The sequence below is a fragment of the Sycon ciliatum genome, chromosome 2 (genome assembly GCF_964019385.1).
Source record: "Sycon ciliatum chromosome 2, ocSycCili1.1, whole genome shotgun sequence".
Taxonomy (NCBI): domain Eukaryota; kingdom Metazoa; phylum Porifera; class Calcarea; order Leucosolenida; family Sycettidae; genus Sycon; species Sycon ciliatum.
In genome coordinates, this window is record NC_088644.1 from 33,528,607 (window position 1) to 33,549,058 (window position 20,452).

The 20,452-nt window shown below is 49.3% G+C and overlaps 1 protein-coding gene across 2 annotated transcripts; it reads left to right on the plus strand.

Annotated features, from left to right (window-relative positions):
• The first annotated feature begins 8,609 nt into the window (after nt 1-8,609).
• Nucleotides 8,610-19,387, plus strand: LOC135809763 (IQ motif and SEC7 domain-containing protein 2-like). Of its 2 annotated transcripts, none has more exons than XM_065323186.1 (10): nt 8,610-9,688; nt 11,785-12,149; nt 12,705-13,695; nt 14,415-14,576; nt 14,917-14,998; nt 15,846-15,878; nt 16,220-16,447; nt 16,845-16,919; nt 17,205-17,798; nt 18,524-19,387. In XM_065323186.1, exons 1-10 carry the CDS (start codon nt 9,420-9,422, stop codon nt 18,647-18,649), a joined length of 2,925 nt encoding a protein of 974 aa, XP_065179258.1. In that variant the 5' UTR covers nt 8,610-9,419; the 3' UTR covers nt 18,650-19,387. The 2 variants fall into 2 exon arrangements, with proteins under 2 accessions (XP_065179258.1, XP_065179259.1); XM_065323187.1 differs by lacking the exon at nt 8,610-9,688 and adding an exon at nt 10,264-10,702.
• The last annotated feature ends 1,065 nt before the right edge of the window (nt 19,388-20,452 follow it).

Consider the following 20,452-nt stretch of genomic DNA (forward strand, 5'->3'; position numbering starts at 1 on the left):
ATCAATGTACCAGTACGTGTACATGTGTTGTATACAGATAAACCATGGTAAAACAACTAGTTACAGTCATGACGTTGTAGTTACAGATCAACAAGAATAAACTCCCATGCAGCTTATTACAGGTCAGGTACTCTTGAAATATTTTAAATTAGCAAGAGTACGTGAGCTCCTTTACTCTCGATATACATGTATCAGGAAGAGGTCTGTACAGTCATGCACAAGCAGGCAAGTAAGTTGGTTGGGCTTCGTTCAGGGTTCTAAGTCGACAAGTATTAGTTGGTTGCTCTCCATACCGGAGCTCGCACCTTTCCCACCAATCTGACTTGACATTTGACTGAGTCACGACTGCCATAAACAGCACATGTACACGAGAAGTTCATCGAACATTCGACTTGGAAAACCTGCAAGAAACTATACCATTCCCTGCTCAATATAGATAATAGTGTTTCGGGGAATTCACTCCGAAACGTACCAGTACTAGGTCCAGTAGACCATGATGGACCCCCCCCCCATCCAAAGCAGCCCACAGCGCTACGAGTTGTTACTGGTTCGAGTACAAGGTACGACTCGTACTGCTTATGATCGATGGTGATTGAACATGTATAAATAAGTAACTACAGATGTTACCAGGGACGCAGCAAGGAGTCGTCAAATACCGGGTATACCGACGACTCCCTGGATGTACAATATTTTGTTACAACTACAAACTCGTTGTTTGTGGGGTGGGGTGCATGAAAAGTACAAAACTCTTGGATGTACATGTACATGTAGGCATGGTGCATACGTCATGTGTTTCCACAAACCATTCGGGGTTCTGTGATAAAATTTAATGTGGTCCAAAACTAGTGTTGGGCCGCTTGTAGTACTACTAGTACTACTACTCGCAATGATCATGGTGATCGTGTGCAGCAATTTGTCTGGATATCTTTGGTACCGACTGTGGAAGTGTCTCAAGGTAAACGCTACTACACTCACTGTGGTAACTCAGGCTGAGATTGAGAGCGAAGAGCAAAGTTCACCGTTTTCCGTAGCACCTTTCCTTGCACACCATCTTCCAGCGAGTTTACCTGCCCATGTGGTTCTCATTGTACAAACAGTAAGTACCGGGTATGTACTTGTACTTGTACCATAAGTCCATGACGTGTATGGGTATGGCCTCTTCTTCGCGTGGCAACACGTTTACATACAGTACAGCATTTAGCTTGTGGATTTTTTATTTATTTTTTTACTATTGAACACTCACTGCATGATGAACTAAAATGAGGAGAAGAATTCGACACAATGGTACATATCCAGCAGGACGGAGTGGGTGGGACCTGTGAAGCTCAGCCGGCCAAGGGTCTCGGCATCACAGCTGCACATGTGCACCAGAGGAAACAAAATGGGGAGTGGAAGGGCGGGGAGGGGAGCAGGAGAGCAAGAACTCTAAGGGTAGGAAAGAGAGGAGGGAGGAGAGGAAATGAAGATCTTCTCCTGATGGTACTATTGGGCTGGTCAGGTAATCTGTCACACTAGTAGGACATGCATGGTTTGCATTTTGCCTACATTGTTTGTTTCGAGGTCTGATAAAAAATGCCCATGGCATTGGTCTCTGCTGGGGTGACGACTGCATGCACCCCAAAGATTCGTGGTAGAGCTTCGCAAATATCCCTGGTTCGAGTTCTGATGGTGGCAGTGACTGTGGGGTACCGTGAGTAAGGGCTGCGCCTCACCAGCCTGTGTGGCTTCACACGAAGCATGAGTGTCGAAGTCTGTTTTAACACCTTCTTAAAAGAAGGTGTTAAAAGAAGGTGTTGGACCGTTTCTCCTTGGGCGTAACGTGACGCACACAAATCGCTAGCTGCATGGCCAATAGAGAAGGCCCCTCGTTCGAGCCCTGGCGGTAATAGTCACGCAGTCTTCCCTTTTTCATTTCCCTCCAGCTATGGAATTTCCAATTTTGTCTCGCTTGCCTCTGTATTTCTACAGAACTATCGGCCAATGGTGCAAAGGTGGCACCACAGACTGCTAGCTAGCATAGACAGATTTTGAGATAGCTCGTCGATCTAGCGCCAGAGTTCTCTACCTAGAAAAGTAGCGAGCGATGCATTGCGCAGCAGCACTAAAGTAGCCTACCGAAGATGCTCAACAGAACGAACGCCAATTTTTAAACCATGTACATGTATACGTCGTATAGCTGCAAAAACTCAGAGAGAGAAGTGCGGAAGCTGTTTCGAGTGCGTGCTGGAAGGTGGATGGATAGCTGATATGAGTGCGTAGGCTGAGCAGACAAGCGGGTGGGCTGCATGCCCTGGGGTCGATGTTGCACGTTGGGCAGCAGGCCGAGGATCTTCTTGACTTGAGTGGACTGTCCGCATCAGGCAGAAGAGCTTGTACAGGTAGGTGAGCGAATCCACTGTCCACCGCAGAGTGAGACTGGGGAGCCAGGAGCCCGATCCGATGGTGTGGATGGTTCGTCACTGTGTCTGGTCTAGATTCACCAAGTGCGAATGTGGCGGACCAAGCTAAACCAGGGGACGCGGCGGGCAGAGGTCGGACAAAACCCATTGTATGCTCGGAGCCTGCCAGGGATTCTGGAACAGCAGAGGCTTTCTACAGGAAGCCTAGTCGTTGCTGGGCTCTGGAGCGGATTGATTGAATATGCTGGGCGTATGTCAGTTGGGAGTCAAATGTCACCGACTCCCAGGAGATTCAGGCGGCCTTCTTCACTGACTGGCGTGGTGTCGAAGGTGGTTCCCAGGAGCTGCCAAGACTGGCGATGGTGTGCACGGTTTAGGTTTTGAAGGACTCAAACGCAATCTTCCACTCAGTCCAGCGAGGCAGCCTTCCGCCCCCTGTTGCATGATCGCTGAACTGGCAGGTATGAATACTCTTGTGTGGCGCCGTCAGCATAGGCCGCGAGGTCCATTCCGGCCGGGTGGGAAATGATCCTCAGCATCATTGGTCCAGTCTATGATTAACAGCCTGGATCCCAGGATGCTGCCCTGGGGGACACCAGCTCTTACCGTGCTGAGGTAACTCCCCGCCAACAGCTGCTGTTAGGTTTCGACTGTTCACGTAGCACTAGCCGCCGAGCCAACCAAGCAGGTGACCAGCCACGCCATAGCACTCTGTCTTGTGGAGCCCTTCGATGTGCGAGACAAGGTCAAACGCACCATCCACATCCACTGCACTCACCCTTACTGGCCCACCGCTTGCGGTCACCTTGCCCCATGAGGAGTTCGATAGGGTGAGGATATCCTGGGTGCCGGGTGTCCTGCGGAACCCATACTGTCTCTGGGAAAGGATGTTGCTGGAATCAAGGAATTAGCTGAGGCCGTGAGGGAATGATTGACGATAGATTCCATCACTTTGGACAATATGCGGAGGAGGGAGATGGGCCTGCATTTGCTCACTTCGGACCAACCATGGCAATCTTCCGTAGGGGAGGCTGGCGTCCCGCCCCAAAGGCATTGCAGAACAGTTTCGATAAAGGGATTGAAGGTACCTAGCTGCACTTCTGCAAGACTCGGCCAGGCAGACCGACTGGTCCTTTTGCAGGAAAGACCTTCCTGAGACCTTCCTGAGCTGGCGCTAGACCGCACAGGGACGGAAGTGCACTGTGAATCTGCGTATCTGAGCGGCGACGAACTGGTGCCCCAGTGGTGGGAGCGCATCTGTCTGAGGCTGTACACTAGGGATGGGACTGGGGAGAATTTTGTCAGTGTACTTATTCAAGTACATGTAGATCTACGTGATGGCACAGTCATTATTTATACTGTACATGTACCACCGCCACTACACAATATTTCTACCCCTACTAAGTACTATTAGTTGTCAGGAACACAGGGAGACTGAAGGAGTGCATTGACGCTTGCTAGTGTCATGACCGGGGAGTGGGCCAGACATACTATCAGGATTCTGCAATTCCAGGTTCTTTACGGAAAGATACCAGGTGTCCAGATACCCATTCTTCACCTTCACCACACAAGAAGACCAAAGCTTCACTCTAGGACCAAGTTGTTCCAAGCACGAATCACAGAGAAGCAAGAACAACCCCCTATCGAAGCAAAGCATCGAGCACTGCTATTATGTCCTAGTAGCGTGCAAGCTGAAGGAGCGAAGGGCGCGAGCAGCCAGCCAGCAAAGCATGAATAGTGATATGTTTCCCAACGCTATTCATAGACGAGACACATCGACGCCACGGCAAACACTTGACAAAGATACATGTAGGAGCAGACGGAATACAATACAGATAGCAACACACGGACACGACACTAGTAGTAACACATTTCGTGAAGCCTCCACTCCTTTCCCCCTGCTGCAACTGTAGACGAGATGTGGAATGGCTGGCATGCCAAGTTTATGTCGGTTCTCGAAAGTCACGCTCCCCTGCGTGAAATCAGAATCTCCACCAGGAGGACTCCCCCGCCATGGTCCGACCGTGATCTATTCCAACTGAACATGCGCAAGAATAGACTTCATCGAAAGTGGCTACGAGATAAAACTGACGTGCATCTACATGAGGAGTACAAGCGAGCCCGTGCAGAAGCCTCAAATGCTTACCGGCGAAAACGCAATCAGTATTTCCAACAGCAGTGTCGTGATCACTCCTCCAACCTGCGGATGATGTGGTCCGTGATCAACTCTGTCACTAGCCATTCTCGTCAACATCATCAGCCAACGTGCGACATCACAGAAGTCTCGGATGCCTTCCACAGCATTGAACATGATCCGTCCCGTCCGGCGCAGCTCCAGATTCCCATTGGTCCACAGCCGCAAGGCTCAATGCTGACCTTCCAGTCAACCACCCCAGATGAGGTCAAGCACCTCCTGGAACGGATAAATCCCTGCAAAGCCACAGGCAATGATGGGATTCCTGGGTGTCTGCTACGTGCTTGCGCTGACCTGTTGGCTCCATCGCTTTCAGTGCTCTTCAGCTCATCGCTGAGGCATGGTGAAGTCCCTCTGGCTTTCAAACATGCTGTAATAAGCCCTCTCTTCAAAGCTGGCGATCCATCGGTAGCAGTAAATTATCGTCCTGTGTCGCTCCTGCCGATCGTATCCAAACTACTCGAGAAGATCGTCCAGAAGCAACTTGTTGAACATCTGGAGCGATCATGTGCCATACCACCGACTCAGTTTGCCTTCCGCCGTGAACACTCCACAGAGGACGCCCTAGTTGTAGCAACAGATGCCATCTTAAAGGCCCGGGACGACAAGTTGACCACAGGCGTCTGCCTAATCGACATATCAAAAGCCTTTGACAAGGTCAATCACAGCCAACTGGTCCGGGACCTATTCAATCTCGGCCTGGACATTGCCTCCCTTCGCTGGTTCTGCAGCTACTTAAGCGATCAAACCCAGCAAGTGCGCATTGGCCCCACCTACAGTGTAGCTGCTAAGTGCTCATCTGGTGTACCTCAGGGCTCGGTCCTAGGACCGATCCTGTTTAGCATGTACACCCGTGATGTCCCTGACATAGCCCATCCTGCTCCTTCTCTGTAATTTGCCGATGACATTGCCGTTCACTGCCACAGAAAATCAGTGCATCAGCCTGCCTATCAGGGGCCGTCACCAACGTCGCTGACTGGCTCAAGCATCGACATCTGCTTCTAAATGACAAGAAGAGCCAGGTCCTGTCAATTGTACCACAACGCAATGCGGGTCAGCATGTCGCTGTCCGCTGCAACCAGACAGAGCTTCCCCTGAGCCCAACAGCAAGGTACCTCGGCGTGATCCTTGACGCCGCTGTGAAGTGGGACCCCCATGTTGACGCGATGGCGAAGAAAGTTGTGCAGAAGATTGGAGCACTGTGGCGGTCCCGCAGATGTCTGAGCCTCAGTAGTCGCATCCAGTATGTGAAGTCAGTCATCATGCCTGACCTCCTATATGGGTCTAACGCCTTCTCTTCCTCCCTCAAGGTTTCGCAGCTTGATCGCCTTCAGGTCCTGCAGAACCGAGCGGCGAGAGCGGTTTGCCGCCTCACACCTCGGCTCAGCCTCTGCTCGAACGGATGTCCCTGTACAGAGTTCGCGAGTGTTACGCCCAGAAGCGGCTCGTCCTGGTGTGGCGCTGTGTCAATGGGAAAGCCAGCAGCGTCCTCCAGGACCTATTCTCACCATCAGCTGGCAGCACCACCCGGCACCAGGTTTCCAGGGGCCTCGCTGTCCCCTCGGCACAGTCAGAAGCCGGCAGATCTCGCCTGGCCTTTCAGGCAGCCTTGGCCTGGAACGCTCTCCCAAGGAGTGTAAGGGAGATCAAGGCTGCCCAGCAATTTAAGCTTGCCTCCATCCCCTACACCTTGCAATGAATGCTCTGTCTGACTTTTCCCGTCCACAGACCACGTCATTTACTCTTCTCTGCGTGCTTGTGCGCTTATGAACTCTTTGTGTTCCCTCTGTTGACGCTTCAAAATCGCTCTACTGAAATTCGCTTCCATAGAATTGGGCACCATTGCCCGTTTGGCCTTGCGAATTAAAATAAAAATCAACAACAACAACAGCAGTACAGTCATGTAGTACAATAATGGCCGAGGGTACTATACAGTCATGTAGCTGATGTCTCTACAGTACTACCGGTAGTACAGTAGCTGACGTCTCTACAGTACTAGTACAGTAGCTGGTGTACTCCATTTTAAAATTTAATGTTATCGTATCCGTTCCGAATGGGACTCAGACTGCATTACGCGAAGCTAATACAATGACTATGCACATGTACATACTAATAGTAATACTACTAGTAATAGTTAATACTCATAAAAAGGACACACTTCAGGCTCATTACAAAGTAATAGTTAAGTCTGTATTTCGATTCCTCCTGCGGTTCGATGCATGGCGTGTACAATCATGTACATGTAGTCTACACACACTCTGGAACCCAAGAACACGCACAAGACATGACAAAAGAAAACGACATTTTTACTTCGTCGAAAACTGAAAACTCGGACCGGAATGCTTGTCCTCCTAGCATGATGATCATCATCAGGGAGTCATGACAGCCTTTGCTTTTACTTAGTACATTTACGGACATGTACAAGTCATGTAGATCTGCCAGTACCCGGCTAGGCAGGTGCTGCTGCCATACGATCAAACGACTTACTGAGTACATGTACTTCAGTTACTTGTACTTGTTCGTCCTCGGGGTGCAAGGTTTCACAAGCGCGTGAAGGAACTAACCAACGATACTTAGCTGTTGTGAGGATACCCGAAAACTGACTTCTACTCCATTGTCACTTGTCTCGATACAGACGGCGGAATGCGTCACGCGTGAACTGTCATTGTTGCTGAGTGCACCAGAGCGAAATAAAAGCGATATCCCGATAGGCATTCCTACGGCTACAGTACAGTCGCTAGTCGTCTGCGCATACCGGGACTAGCGCTGGTCCAAATTTACGGACACATCTCCCACTCAGAATATACAGTGGAGTCATGCAATCCGTCTTTCTACTAATCTAGCACCAGGTTACCCAGTAGATTGTCCAATATCGGCTGATAAATCCCCTACCCCTGGCCTGGGTTTCGTGCAGATTACTTAGTATGCCATGGCCCGTGGGTGTTATTTCGAAAGTTCGTGTTCTGTGGCTATTGGCTGTGAGTAGTACACATGGTTTTTGCTTTGACTCTTACTTCATGGTGTTGTGAATAACACCGTTCTCAAGTAATATTTGCATTTCTCAAATTACTGTTTCTGCTGCTGCCACTACTCTTATTCTTCTCCGGATCATCTTGGATTTTCAATAACGTTCTTTGACTTCACAATCATTGCATTGCCTGCTTATATTGTTGTGTACACCCAGAGGTCAGCAGTCGTTTCGTTGTTCTTTCGACGACAATAGTGTACGAAATCAAGTCACTAACTGAAGTATTTTGACATCCACGTCCTGAAAAATAATTGCCACTACACTACAGACTCAAAAGAGTACAGTATGAAACTTCTACATCTAGAAGTTTTACTACTGCTTTACGGAGGTACAGCCTACAGGTACCACCGGTACAAGTACTGGACTGCGGACACAATCGGCAGCCACCAGTCGTGTGAGGAAGACTGGAGGGGAGAGGCTCAGCTCACGACTCGTCATGCCCAGATTAGCAAGAACGTAAAGTCACAATCATTGATCTTGGAAGGGGTCAATGACTCAATCATTATCTCCGGAGCCAAGCACGATACAACTCGTACAACAATGCAACTCTTATTGTAGCTGCTACAATCACAAACATGTTACCTGTGCCTTGCATGATACTAGCAGCAGTAGATTCTACCCTAGATTAGGCTAGAACTGGTGTCACATCAAGATGCGAGCCGTGATAACGCGGCATCATCCATGCAAGCGTGACGGCCAACAAGTCACAAAAAGACACAATGCACAGTCTGTCAGTCTGCCCCAGAGAAGCCGAGGCGTGAAAGCAATGAAGACCCCAGTACTACTGAAACTGGCAGTCTAGTAGCACAGTAGCTGTGCGGGCTTGCCACGCGCTCAAGTCACAGTGACTTCGCTTCCAATGCGGAGAAGTCATGACTGCATCATGCACGGTTCCAACATCTCACCAACGCAACACTCAGCAGCTACGTATGTAGACAGTAGATCTCCACTGCGCTTGTAGCTGGGCGGCGAGTAACTGCAAACAGGTGCATCACCAACCGTGTTCTGGCGGCCGCCTTCAAAGCAGCTTTTCAAACAGCCAGAACCTGCAGACTAGGATTTGTAGCTTTGTACTAAATCTTTGTAGGAACAGATGCGCGTTCCACGTTGCTTCACTCCAGCCTGTGGTCCTGTGTCAGTGGTATCAGTAGTACTAGTACTAGTCTAGAGTTGAACCGAGCGTAGATCATCCACGGCCACACAGCCTGTGCGGGACACTGCATTGATTTGGTACATCTGCATCTCCAGGTTCTCTCCCAAGCCTGTCCAAGGAGGAACGACCGCAGACTGTCACACTCCTGTTGTGTTGGTGCACTGATGTAATGACTGCGGACCGCGGCATCATGGTATCTGTGCATTATGCGTGCCTCATCCCAAGCAGAACGTCACAGTTTTACATCGACCAGGGCCAGGCTTCAGCTTATCCCGTTTAGACTGCATTCAATCTCTCTGTCTGAGCAGATCCCCTACCGCGCAGGCTAGGCTTGGTCATTCTGATATGAAGGTTTTGCCTTTTTGACTTTCGTGCTGCTGACTGAAAATTCGCATAATTATCATGGGAGTGCCCTCGCTGGTCTAACTGTGCGTGTACGTCTGCTGATGTTGGAGACCTACTCTAAAGCTACTAGTATGCTCAAACAGATGAAATGAGGTGCGAGGATCGGGTTGTCTTTACAAGAATCATGAAGTCTCCTGGCTATGACCACTGCGAGTACAAGTAGCGGAACTACTTGTTTATTGAGCTCAGCTGGGCTCGCTGCTAGTAAACACTGCCCTGGAACATCGTTAGATCAGGGGGATGTCGGAGAGCGATACGCCTTCGGGCGTGCTTGTAGTGGCGCTCGCTGAAGAAACGCTGAAAGCTGCACAGGTCCAGCACGAACTCATCCTGAGTCAGAACGAGACCATCGCACAACTTCGTAGAGATATTGACACGCTCACCCAGGAGAACACCGTTCTTCGTCGCTTCCTCAAGACTAAATCAGGATCTGACCCTGAGCTGACTGCCTTCCTTGGGGCCAATGGTCGTCCTCGTTCTAGCGATAGTTCGAGCAAGAAGCGAAACAGGTAAGGACTCAGATCGCGTAAATGTACCATGAACTGTGATGGGCTTTGTGCTCTACAAGATATCTACAGCTTGTACTTAGTACTTACAATTTAGTAGTTAGAAACTACTAGGATAGCTGCCCAGTACTGTGTCTATTGATTTTTCAACGGCCATCGACTTTCAACAAATGCCATGGTTGTAGTTAGCCGATACCCAGCGCCGATTTTACCCAACAGCCGAGTTTGCGGCGCGGAACGCTCCTTGATCCAATGCTTGTGACATTGGCTCCATGAAAACCTTTCTCTATTGGACGTGAGTGAATGGCTGCTTGGCACTGGTGAAGTGATTCGCCTGCCGGTGCGACGGTATTGGAGAGGCAGCAGTCTGCACGGGGATACTTCGTGACAATACGACTATGTGAAACTGCCGGAGAACAAGCAAGGGAAGCAAATCGGGACGTGTACAAACTGCGCAACAAACATAGCACGTATCGGGAAAGTGGAGCATCGGAGGATGACCATCTATGATCTAGGGATGAGGGAGGAAATTGCAGCGTTACACGGGAAGCACAGGCACACTGGCATGTCGTTTGTTACCTCCACTGCTCCAGCAGTGTTTTGCTTAGCTGTACAGCTGATGGTAGCCAATGTACATCTGTCAAACGCATCTTCCTGGTGTATAACAGAAGACCTGTGCCTGTGACTTGTGATTGCGGATAGGATCTAGGACTGATGTGATTTCGACTCACAGGAGTAGAGGTCATACGGAAAGGCTACACTAGACTAGAGATGGGGTGATCCGTTTGTGAGACATCCTTTGGTGATCAAGAGAAATTTCCCTGTCAACGCACACACCATGCACCAAACACACATTGCTATCTCTCAGTGATTGTCTGGAGGAGGGTGCAATCACAGCAGTGGGATCAGTTACAATCAGAACTGCATCTATCAATAGCACTTACTATCTTGCAGACTCTACAAGTGACTGGGAGTTACAATGGGAGCTGTTGCTCCATGTGTTCCGATGCCTTCACGGTGAGAATCTTGGCATTCCCCATGTGTTGTGTTTGTGAGTTTTGAGCTCCTGTCTTTCTTGTCCGTGACCATGGTGACGTGGTCTTGAGAAGAGGACACTGCATGCCGTAGACTTGGCCATCATGATGTCTGCTGGAAAACACACATGGATCTTGAAATCCGTAATGAGATTTATCGTAACCGCAGTGCATGTCAAACGGGTAGTTCTGGTTTCTGTGAGGGTGGGAGTGACCTCCCTGCCTTGTAATGTACCTGTGTGCGTGTGTGTGTGTGTGGGGGGGGGGGGGGGCATTGCTGACTTAGTCCTTCTCCAGTGTTGCGTTAGTTGCCACAAGTGTTCCTAATTGCACTCACTTATAAAATACCCATGTGGTGGGACACTAGGCAAAACGAGGTAGACTGCAAAAAGCCAACACGTTATAATACCCTAATACCCGTATGCGTTTCGTTTGAAGTTTTTTTGTTTGCGTTTGAAAATCTTTATTTTACACATGCATTCAATAACTGACAATAAGGCAAGCTGAATCGACATTTGTGTATACTTTATTCATGCAATGTAAAACGGTGGAGACAATGTGCAATAAAACGATGAAAGTGGGAAGAAATAGGGTTACTAGTACTGTCAGTTGACACTGGCATGTACATGTAAGGTGACAGGTGTGTGATGTCAGTATGACTATGACTATGTATGGTCATTTCCGACTGGATGGGTACGCGCGAGGGTGTCTGTTTACTGGAAACCTATTTTGTTCTTCTTCTTGTGATGTAACTCAGGACAGGGTATGAAACACACTCAGTATTAAGGTTTTCTTTGGCTCAACAGTGGCTGCTGAAACGCAGCGCGTATACATTTATGTGTAGCGCCGTGTGCTTGAAATGGATATCGGCTGTGCCCGTTGACTGAACTTGCGCTTGCGTGCGTGTGTGTGTGTATGTGTGTGTGTCTGTGTATATGTGTGTGTGTGTGTCTGTGCGTGTGCGTGCGTGTGTGTGTATGTGTATGTGTGTGTGTATGTGTGTCTGTGTATGTGCATGTGTGTGTGTGTGTCTGTGTGTATGCTTGGCTTTACCTCTGAGCGCAGGACTGTCTGCAAAGCTCCGGTCTCCGCTCCTCAGTGGCCCGATGCATACCGCCCTGCCTCCAGTCAGTCCATCGGCCTATCCAGTGACGTACTGAGAACTCCGACTGCCAGTACGAGTGGTCATGATACCAACGGTGGCGTTGGTAATGGGGGTTATGAGCAACGGCGACAGTCACTGGATGATGAGCAAGACATGCTAACACCGAGGTCTTCAGGCCACGACGCTGCAATTAATGCCTTCTCCTGTTCTTCGTCGTCCTCTGGCGGTACTCTCGGCGACATGGCGGAGGAAGGTGCTCCACGCAAGGCGGGCACTAAGCGGAGGACTAGTAGATCGTTTGATGACCACGCCTTGGTCCAGCGAGGTGAGTTCGTGTTCTGTTTCGTGATGGGGGACTATCACCGTTTAGGATTGCATCTTTTTGTTATGGCCATAGCCCCAATCTTCATGACATGCTCACGCACACGAGCACGCATTAGTTCCAGATCCCCCCCCCCCTCCCCATACGCGCACACACATGTGAGTGTGCATGCGCACATACATGCCCACTCACACATGACCTACAATGCAGCTGGGATGGGTTGAGGAACAAGGCATTGTAAGCCATGAACAAATTGCAGATGTGGCGAGTGACATACAACCTCATGGATAACACCAATCTGTGTGCACCGCAAAGCCTCCGCTTGTTCACTGCTGGAACTGTAGTTGGGTCCATGTCCTGTTTGTATCCTATTGTGTATGTGTGCTACTGTAGACAAGATTTATCTCATACATACTTCGAAGTATACTAGTTTGTATCAAGCTTCATGTATCAGCCAGTATCGCCCCTGTACTCACTCATACTTGGGCAGTAAATCATACTTTAGTTCTGCATGTATAATGATATTGGTCCTGTTACGTATCTCTTTGTGTTCCACAGCGTCGCCGAAACATGTTTCGCAAAAGCCCCAGCCGTCCTCGGCCACTGGTGGCAATGGAGCTTCAGCGCGTCGCCTGTTGCACGGCTCAGCTGCACCTCTGTACGCACCAAGCGTCGAACGTACCTTGCTCGGCCTGTCGTTTGAGCTGGAAGTGCGCGTCCAGGAGCAGATCATACATGACATATGTCGCTACTTCAATCACAACGTTCCACGCTGCCAGCGTGCAGCGAGGACTATTCAGAAGTACTACAGGACCTATTGCCTGGCAAAGCGCGTGCACATTCTACGTAGCGCTCGCCGTTCAGGTACGTTTCGCCGCTCATCCGATACGGAGGCTGCCACTATTATTCCCAATCTGAAACACCTTCAATCACTGCATCAAGCAGCTATCAAAACGTCCCCTCCTGTAGTTCCTCAGCTGATTACCGAGGAAGACGACGAGTCACTCACATCCGAACACGTGACACAGTGTTTTGATTTTGACGAGGAAACGCTCAGTCGAGAGACTGACTCACCCCCGCCCGGGTACACTGCGGATTTCTCCAGCATGTCGTCCAGCGTCTCTTCCAGTGTATCCTCTTCCCTGGGTTACGACTCCCCGTTGTGTCCTGGAGCTGATGCTCATGACCCTGGACAGTACCTCGGCGTCAGAGATGCCAAGTGTCGCGTTGACGCTCCGACAACCGCTGCTCCACCAGCCTACCTCCCGCCAGCTGGTCTGATGGGCTCGCCGGCACTGCCAAATGGCACGTCATCCAACTATGACCTTCAGCGTCGAGCCAACGATCCTTCGCCACTGGTGGCACGGCCTCCTGGCAGTGAGCAGACCCGGCAGAATTTAATTGAACCACCGCCACCAAGGGATCGAAGGAACAGTGTGTACTACGAAGTTCGCCCTCCAGCAACTCCAACAGCGCCGGGGCAGGAAAGCGGAGAAACGAAGGCACGCAAGCAGCGGAGGCTACGCATTGGTATTACACACTTCAACCGGTACGCTTGTGTAACTGCCTGTTTGACTTTTAAGGAATAAACCTGGCTGGCATATAATTTACACTGCAGATAACCCAGCGCAGCCTTAACCGGGATTCACAGAAGCTTTTTTTGCGATGCGACAGCCGCGAAACCGGGAAATCCCCAAATCGCACCCATCGCGGACCCCACGCAACTGCCGCAACAGGGCCATCGCGGAAGTTGAGCTTGTTGCTCAACTTTTGCGATGCGACAAGCGATTTGGCGTACGATGTTCGCCTTTTCTACAGCAAAGTTGTACAAAGGTTCAAGAGTTGAGTTGCCTATAAATTTGTACAAGTTGTACCAAACCGCACGAATACCATGGTGACATACCCAAATCAGGAAGACTTTGTCGCATCGCTGACTTCTTCTGTGAATGGTATTTCGGGAGTTTGCATCGCACACGTCCATCGCAGATCGCGTCGCATCGCGTGTCGCATCGCAAAAAAGCTTCTGTGAATCCCGCTTCAGACTTTTCAGCTATCCTTCTATACTGCATGGAAGTGACTTTCATTGTGCCGGATTGTTTGCCAACTCTAAACCAGTGACACGAACAACAAACGAATCTGACTCACGAATGCCTCATTTGGAGAGACGAGACTGCTGACAGAAACGGGCAAAATGAGGACAGTCATGGAATGTTGTGTGCTGCTGATCTATGTATTGCGTTGTTCTGTTACGCTGCTTGGTGCCCACAGAAAACCGCCGAAGGGCATATCCTATCTCACTTCCAAGCGCCTGCTCTCACCTGAGCCACGCGACATAGCTCTGTTCTTGAAGCGGCAGGGCGGTCTGAGTCGTAAGATGGTCGGCGAGTACCTTGGCACTCTTCAGAATCCGCTTTGCCAGTCGGTGTTACGGTACGTCACTGCATGTCGTATGCAATCGCTCAACTTTAACCTGCTTCAGCATGTTTAGATCTAGATCAATCGAGTCCTGCTTGTATTTCCACAACGGGATGGCGGAGTCATGTTTTTTAAGTTGCCCAGTTATGGACCACGTGTGGACATTTTTCAGAGTTAGAATACTCCGTACCGTCGGAAGGCTGCTATCTTTCGTGACATTCATGATTTGTTATTAATTTTGCAGTCCCAGGAACTCCCAAACCAACAATTTCTGAATCAAGTACTTCACCATCCCGCACCCTTTCCAAGTTTCATACCAGTGTTCTGTTTTCTTTTGTGTCTACTCGGTTTGCAGTGAGTTTGTCAGTTCGTTCAAGTTTGAGGGTTTTACATTCGTGCAGGCGTTGCGCAAGTTCCTAGGTACTTTTCAGATTCCCGTAAGTCCCAGCTGTCATGCAGCTTAATTCCTCATTCTTGGTGTCTTGAGTATATGAAATGTGGATTTACCGTAAAACCTGCCAAGGCGACTACCTGCCCCCAGCAGAGCCGGACCACTACAAGTAGGACCAGGGGATGTTTTTTTGAAACTTTTTTCCCAGTCAAATGACCCTGGATATGGAGACCACCTGTGGTCCGCTTCCATAAGGCCCCTTAATCACTGTAGAGACAGGTTTGACTGTGCATGAATGGCAGCCTGACAGACAGGCAGTAAGATCGATGCAGCTATGTGATGTTAGTCTCATTGATGTCGCATATAGATTCCTTTAAAGGGCGGTTCGTGAATATGCACTGCATGCCTTTGGGCCACTGTAAGAGTTAACTGACAACTTCACCCAGGCACAATAACAATTTACGAGCCATGTTAGACGGTAGAATACAATTCGTATCTTGCTTACAATTATTGACCCGTGAGTGAGATCTCCAATGCGAGTCGTAACATTTGGATATAAGGTGGTATTGCCGTATACATCAAAAGTGCTTTGAGTTTGAGTGCAGGTGATACCCGCCATACTGAGATATGCAAGGTTACTACGAGCTGTAGCTACTGTAGCTACTGTTGCTGCTGCTGCTGCTACTGCTGCTACTCAACGGTTATCCGAGGTTAGCTGTAGCTGCTGCTGCTCAACGGTCATCCGAGGTTAGCTGTAGCTGCTGCTGCTATTCAACGGTTATCCGAGGTTAGCTGTAGCTGCTGCTGCTGCTACTGCTGCTACTCAACGGTTATATTCTTGTTGCTATTGTCATTGTGGGTCTTGTTCTTCGTCTTGTCGGTTCGTTTTGCAGGGTGAAGCGCAGAAAATCGAGAAGATACTGGAGGTATGGACTGTGTGTGTGTGTGTGTGTGTGTGTGTGTGTGTGTGTGTGTGTGTGTGTGTATGTGTGTATGCACGCATGTGCGTACATGCAAGTATACCATTATGATGTGTGTGAGTCCCATTATAATACCCATGCAAGTTATTATAATACCCATGCAAGTTATTATAATACCCATGCAAGTTCTGTTGGCATGATTCTTCTCCGTGGCAATGCCGGTGAGTCTCCCATCACATCTTTTGAGAAGTAAAAAAAGGTCTCTCTCTCACTCCCTCTCTCCCTCTTTCTCACTCTCCCCCCCCCCCCCCCCCTCTCTCTCTCTCTCTCTCTTTCTCTCTGTACAGCTGTTTGCTGATAGGTATGCGTCGTGCAACTCTGTGGAAACGTCGGTCAACCCTGACACATGCTTCATCCTTGCCTTCTCCACCATCATGCTGAACACGGACTTACACAACGCCAGCGTCAAAAAGCACATGACCAAGGATGAGTTTATCCGTAACAACCGCGGCATCGACGATGGGAAGGACCTGCCAACAGACTTCCTGTCAGCCATTTATGATGATATTTCAGAGGTATGTGGCTGTGCTATGGTATGGATCTGCAAGCTAGGGTTGAACTGACTGCATCACTCATCGTTTGTTGCATGGTCCATAAGTCATGTTTAGTGGATGTACAAGCTAGGGTTGAACTGACTCCATCGGCACTCATCGTTTGTTGCATCGCCCATAAGTCATGTTTAGTGGACACACCGCTACTAACACCATGTAGGGAGTTTGTACCCCAACCACCATGGAGTATACTGATCCAGCCTGGCATATACCTACTTCTAGCTGCAAAATGCAAACACTAGATTTCGTGTCTACAAGTACACTAATTGTTGTTGTTGTTCTCTTCCATTCTATGTAGGCATGTGCACTTTCATGACAAAATTATGACAGATTGAATTTCGTATGCATCACTTGTTTACAGAGGGAGTTTGCTACGCCGAAGGATCATGTGCTCCAAGTGCTTAGCCTTCAAAAGAGCATCGTTGGCCATTGCCCGGTGAGCTATCTAATACAGCATGGGTCCTCGCCCCCTCTCCCTCATCCCCATTTGCCACATGTGCATTTGTGTACTTGCCACGGTCTGACCGGATAATACCTTCCTGACATGAATTCTGCACCACTGCTCCTCAGGATTACAGCTGATTAACAAAATGCTTGTCGTTGCCCATTTTGCTGTGAGGGTACATGTGCAATGCTTCGACGGAATTTTAATTTCCGTGCCAATATCCAAACAACCAAAGTGTGTCTTTGCTTGTGTGCTGTGTGTCCTGCGTACATGTAGTTGCTTGCGTTACCGCATCGTCAGCTTGTTCACGTTGTACGGCTCTACGAGGTGTTGGACCGTGACCGCAAGCAGCCGCCAAACGCGCACTCCCGCTTCCTCTTCCTCTTCAACGACATGCTCCTGGTGGCAAAGTACGCGCCGAAGAAGAGCCTGAACACAACCTATCTGTACAAGACATGCTATCAATTGATTGATATCAAGGCTGAAGAGTTCTCCAACTCTTACTATAAGTTTGGCATCGCCCTGAAGACAGTGTTTGACGAGAAGGTTGTGGCCTGCTTCAACGGCGAGAAGGAGTCCATGACTCGCAAGTTTTCCTGTGACCTGAAAGAAGTGCTGCTGGAGATCAATGAGATGGAGCAGGAGCGACTGCTGGACATTGACGAACTGGCTCAGCGTGGCGGCCCGAGCAAGGGCAACATGTCCCCGGACGTCACTCGCCGGCGTGTCAGTGCGCCGAAATGGCAGAAGAACGGCAGGGCTGGAGCGGTGGCGGAGAGTCCCGACGGTGGCAAGGGTGATGTGCTGCGTGCCCGATCTCAAACCTTGCCGCCCGGCCAGAAGTCCAAGAGTCCGTTCTCATCCCCCTCGGTAAGTTAGATCATTGAACAGCTTTATTAGTTTGAGGTTCGGCCTTCGATGTGGCATATATGTATATTTGGGGCTGCTACTTGCTGTAATTCATAGCAGTGCAGTGCATTGGAAGCGGCGTTTATGTTGAAGGTTCCTCGAGTTTGAAGCTATCAGAGTGAATGTTATGCATGCCAGAGGCTCATCCCAGTGTGCTTCGATCTTGTCACAAGTATGCACCACACCTTTCTGTTTTATGCTCACACATCCTATGTAGGATCAGGCAAGTATATAGGTGTAACTGTTTACTTAGCATGGTGGTGGCGGCAGCAGCTGTGCCGTTAGCTGTGGTAGCGGTGGTGTGTGTGTGGGTGGGTGGGTGCACGTATGTGTGTGTGTGTGTGTGCGCGCGCACGCACGAGCATGTGCCGATAAGCCTGTGCTAGAATTGTGTTTGCACCCTAGATAGCATGTGAGGTCGAGTGCGTGTTCACTGCCATTCTGTAACTTTGGTTCCTGTCTACTCCGTTGAAGTACAAAGACAGCTTCAGACTACATGTAGTTCCCCGGCATTCTTCTAGCACAAGCACCACGGACATTGTACATTGGACGTACATTGTATGTAGCTGGTATCTAACTTACCTGTGCTTGTGTAGGCTGCTTGCTCACGTTACAGTGCACACACTGAGCGTGGCCTTCAAGCTGCACGTCGGCTAACTGTGTGAACGATTGTCTGTTCTCTGCAGCCCGACTCCGGTGAAGGTGCGCATGAAGCCAGTCGCGGCACAAACATCTTCGGCTCTCTGAAAGGCCGCTCCAAGAAGAAGAAGATATCCGTACAGAACATGCCCTTCGGTAACAGTGGTAGCTAGGCACATTCGGTCTGAAAGAATCAATTGACATGTAAGATTTGCCCTGTAGCGATGTAACGAGTAGCCGCCAGCAGTAACCAGTCCGTCAAAAATGAACTTTTCTGTAGTTGTGTACTACCAGTAACATATACAGTACACACAATGACTTGATTTCTGTTGGATTAGGGTAAAAGCAGTTGTTCAAAGTTTGCATAATGACGTAGAATATTGTTTTAAGTAAGCCCGTCTTTTTTTAATTTTTTTGTCAAACAAATCCAAATAAACATGCATGTGCCTACCGAGTAATGTCGGTATCGCTACTCCGCAGCTTGCTTCCCACGTAAAATGAATCGTGCTTATTCTTTCGAGTTAACTGACGCAATGTGTAATCGTAATGCCCATGAAATCCAAGACATCCCGCAGTTCTTCTCGTGAATGCTTGCCTCAATATTTTACTTGATATCGACCTCAAGCCGCAGGCAAGATGCTGGCGCATGTTGCACTGTTCCTTTCGGCAATCACTATGATCGGACACGGTCCTGTAATACTTGTCTAGAGTTCGGCTGTAAACAGTGGACAATATATATTTGTGAGAAATCATTCCTGTTTCTTTCACCATAATTTTGCCCATGTACCCTCTAACCTTGACCTCAGCTACTTACTACCGGTATGCCAGCAGAATCTGATAAATGGTTGTATTCTACTACCATACAAAATGCAAATATTCATCATAACATTACTACATGTAGTAAACCATAATTATCGTGCTGCTCGCAAGGTGGTACTGGCATCGGGGATCTGACCCTGCAATCTGCCACGGTGTGTGTGTGTGCGTGTGTTTGTGCATGTGCGTGTGCAGGCACACATTTTTTTTACTGAATACCACAGAACCATCAGATGCTGCACAGCGGGGGCGGTGGCATATTGGATGGAAGTGGGGGCGGGGCAAAACACATGTGTTTATGCTGTCTCCCCCCCAAGCAGTTTTAATACTTTGTTTTGATTTCGGTCCAAGATGATCATGTCTTTTCCCGATTGAAATTCCATGCGCTTGGAAACATTGAGAGCCGTGTTCTCTGCTGAAACCAATCACGCTTGCGCTAGGGCATGCGTGGGGAAGTCCCACTGGGGAAGCTCGAGATTGCTATTACTAGTATTACGGAGATCAAGAGAGTAGACCTACACTATCCATGCTGTTATACGCTTGCTAACATGCAAGCTGCGCTTCTCCAGGTTTTATGTAAGGTGTCAGCAGGATACTGTAGAAAGTAAAATCCTGCATCATTGAGTGACTGTCGGAGCAGGTCCAGCCGCGGCAGGGCCAGGCACGAGCCGGACAACATTCTGGACGACTTTTGTTGTTCCTCAGTCACCCACCGAAATTTCTTGGGGTTCTTTTTAAAAAACATATTTTTACCATGGCATGCAGGGGTAGCAAATGTCTTCAAAAGGCACGATTTTGCTTGACTTCTTCTTTCTCTACAACGCTCGTCGGGGAAGCTGGGCCATGCGGCATGGTTGCGCGGTAGCTTCAAAGTGGGGCTGAGCGAGCGACGTAGCAGTCGATCGTTGGGGGAATCTAATTTCCAATCCAAGTCGGTTAGTCCCTGCGTCCCGGGCCTCCGGACTAGACAGTATCAGCCTGGTCCATCATGCACGGTCAACGTTTCGGACGATTCCCCTCTCGATCCGCTGGGACATGCGGTGACCCTGTGGATTCTCCGCGTGGCTTGGCTGCTGGCACCGCCGTGACCGGTGCCAGACGATGGCTGACATACCTTCGATCTTTGGTCCATACATAGACCATGTAGACCATGGTAGACG

Bases quoted from the DNA above. Each gene is read 5' to 3' on its own strand.
- LOC135809763 (XM_065323186.1), top strand. From the start codon at position 9,420: ATGTCGGAGAGCGATACGCCTTCGGGCGTGCTTGTAGTGGCGCTCGCT. The intron at 12,150-12,704 runs GTGAGTTCGTGT...TGTGTTCCACAG, and splicing joins CCACGCCTTGGTCCAGCGAG to CGTCGCCGAAACATGTTTCG. The intron at 14,999-15,845 runs GTAAGTCCCAGC...TTCGTTTTGCAG, and splicing joins TAGGTACTTTTCAGATTCCC to GGTGAAGCGCAGAAAATCGA.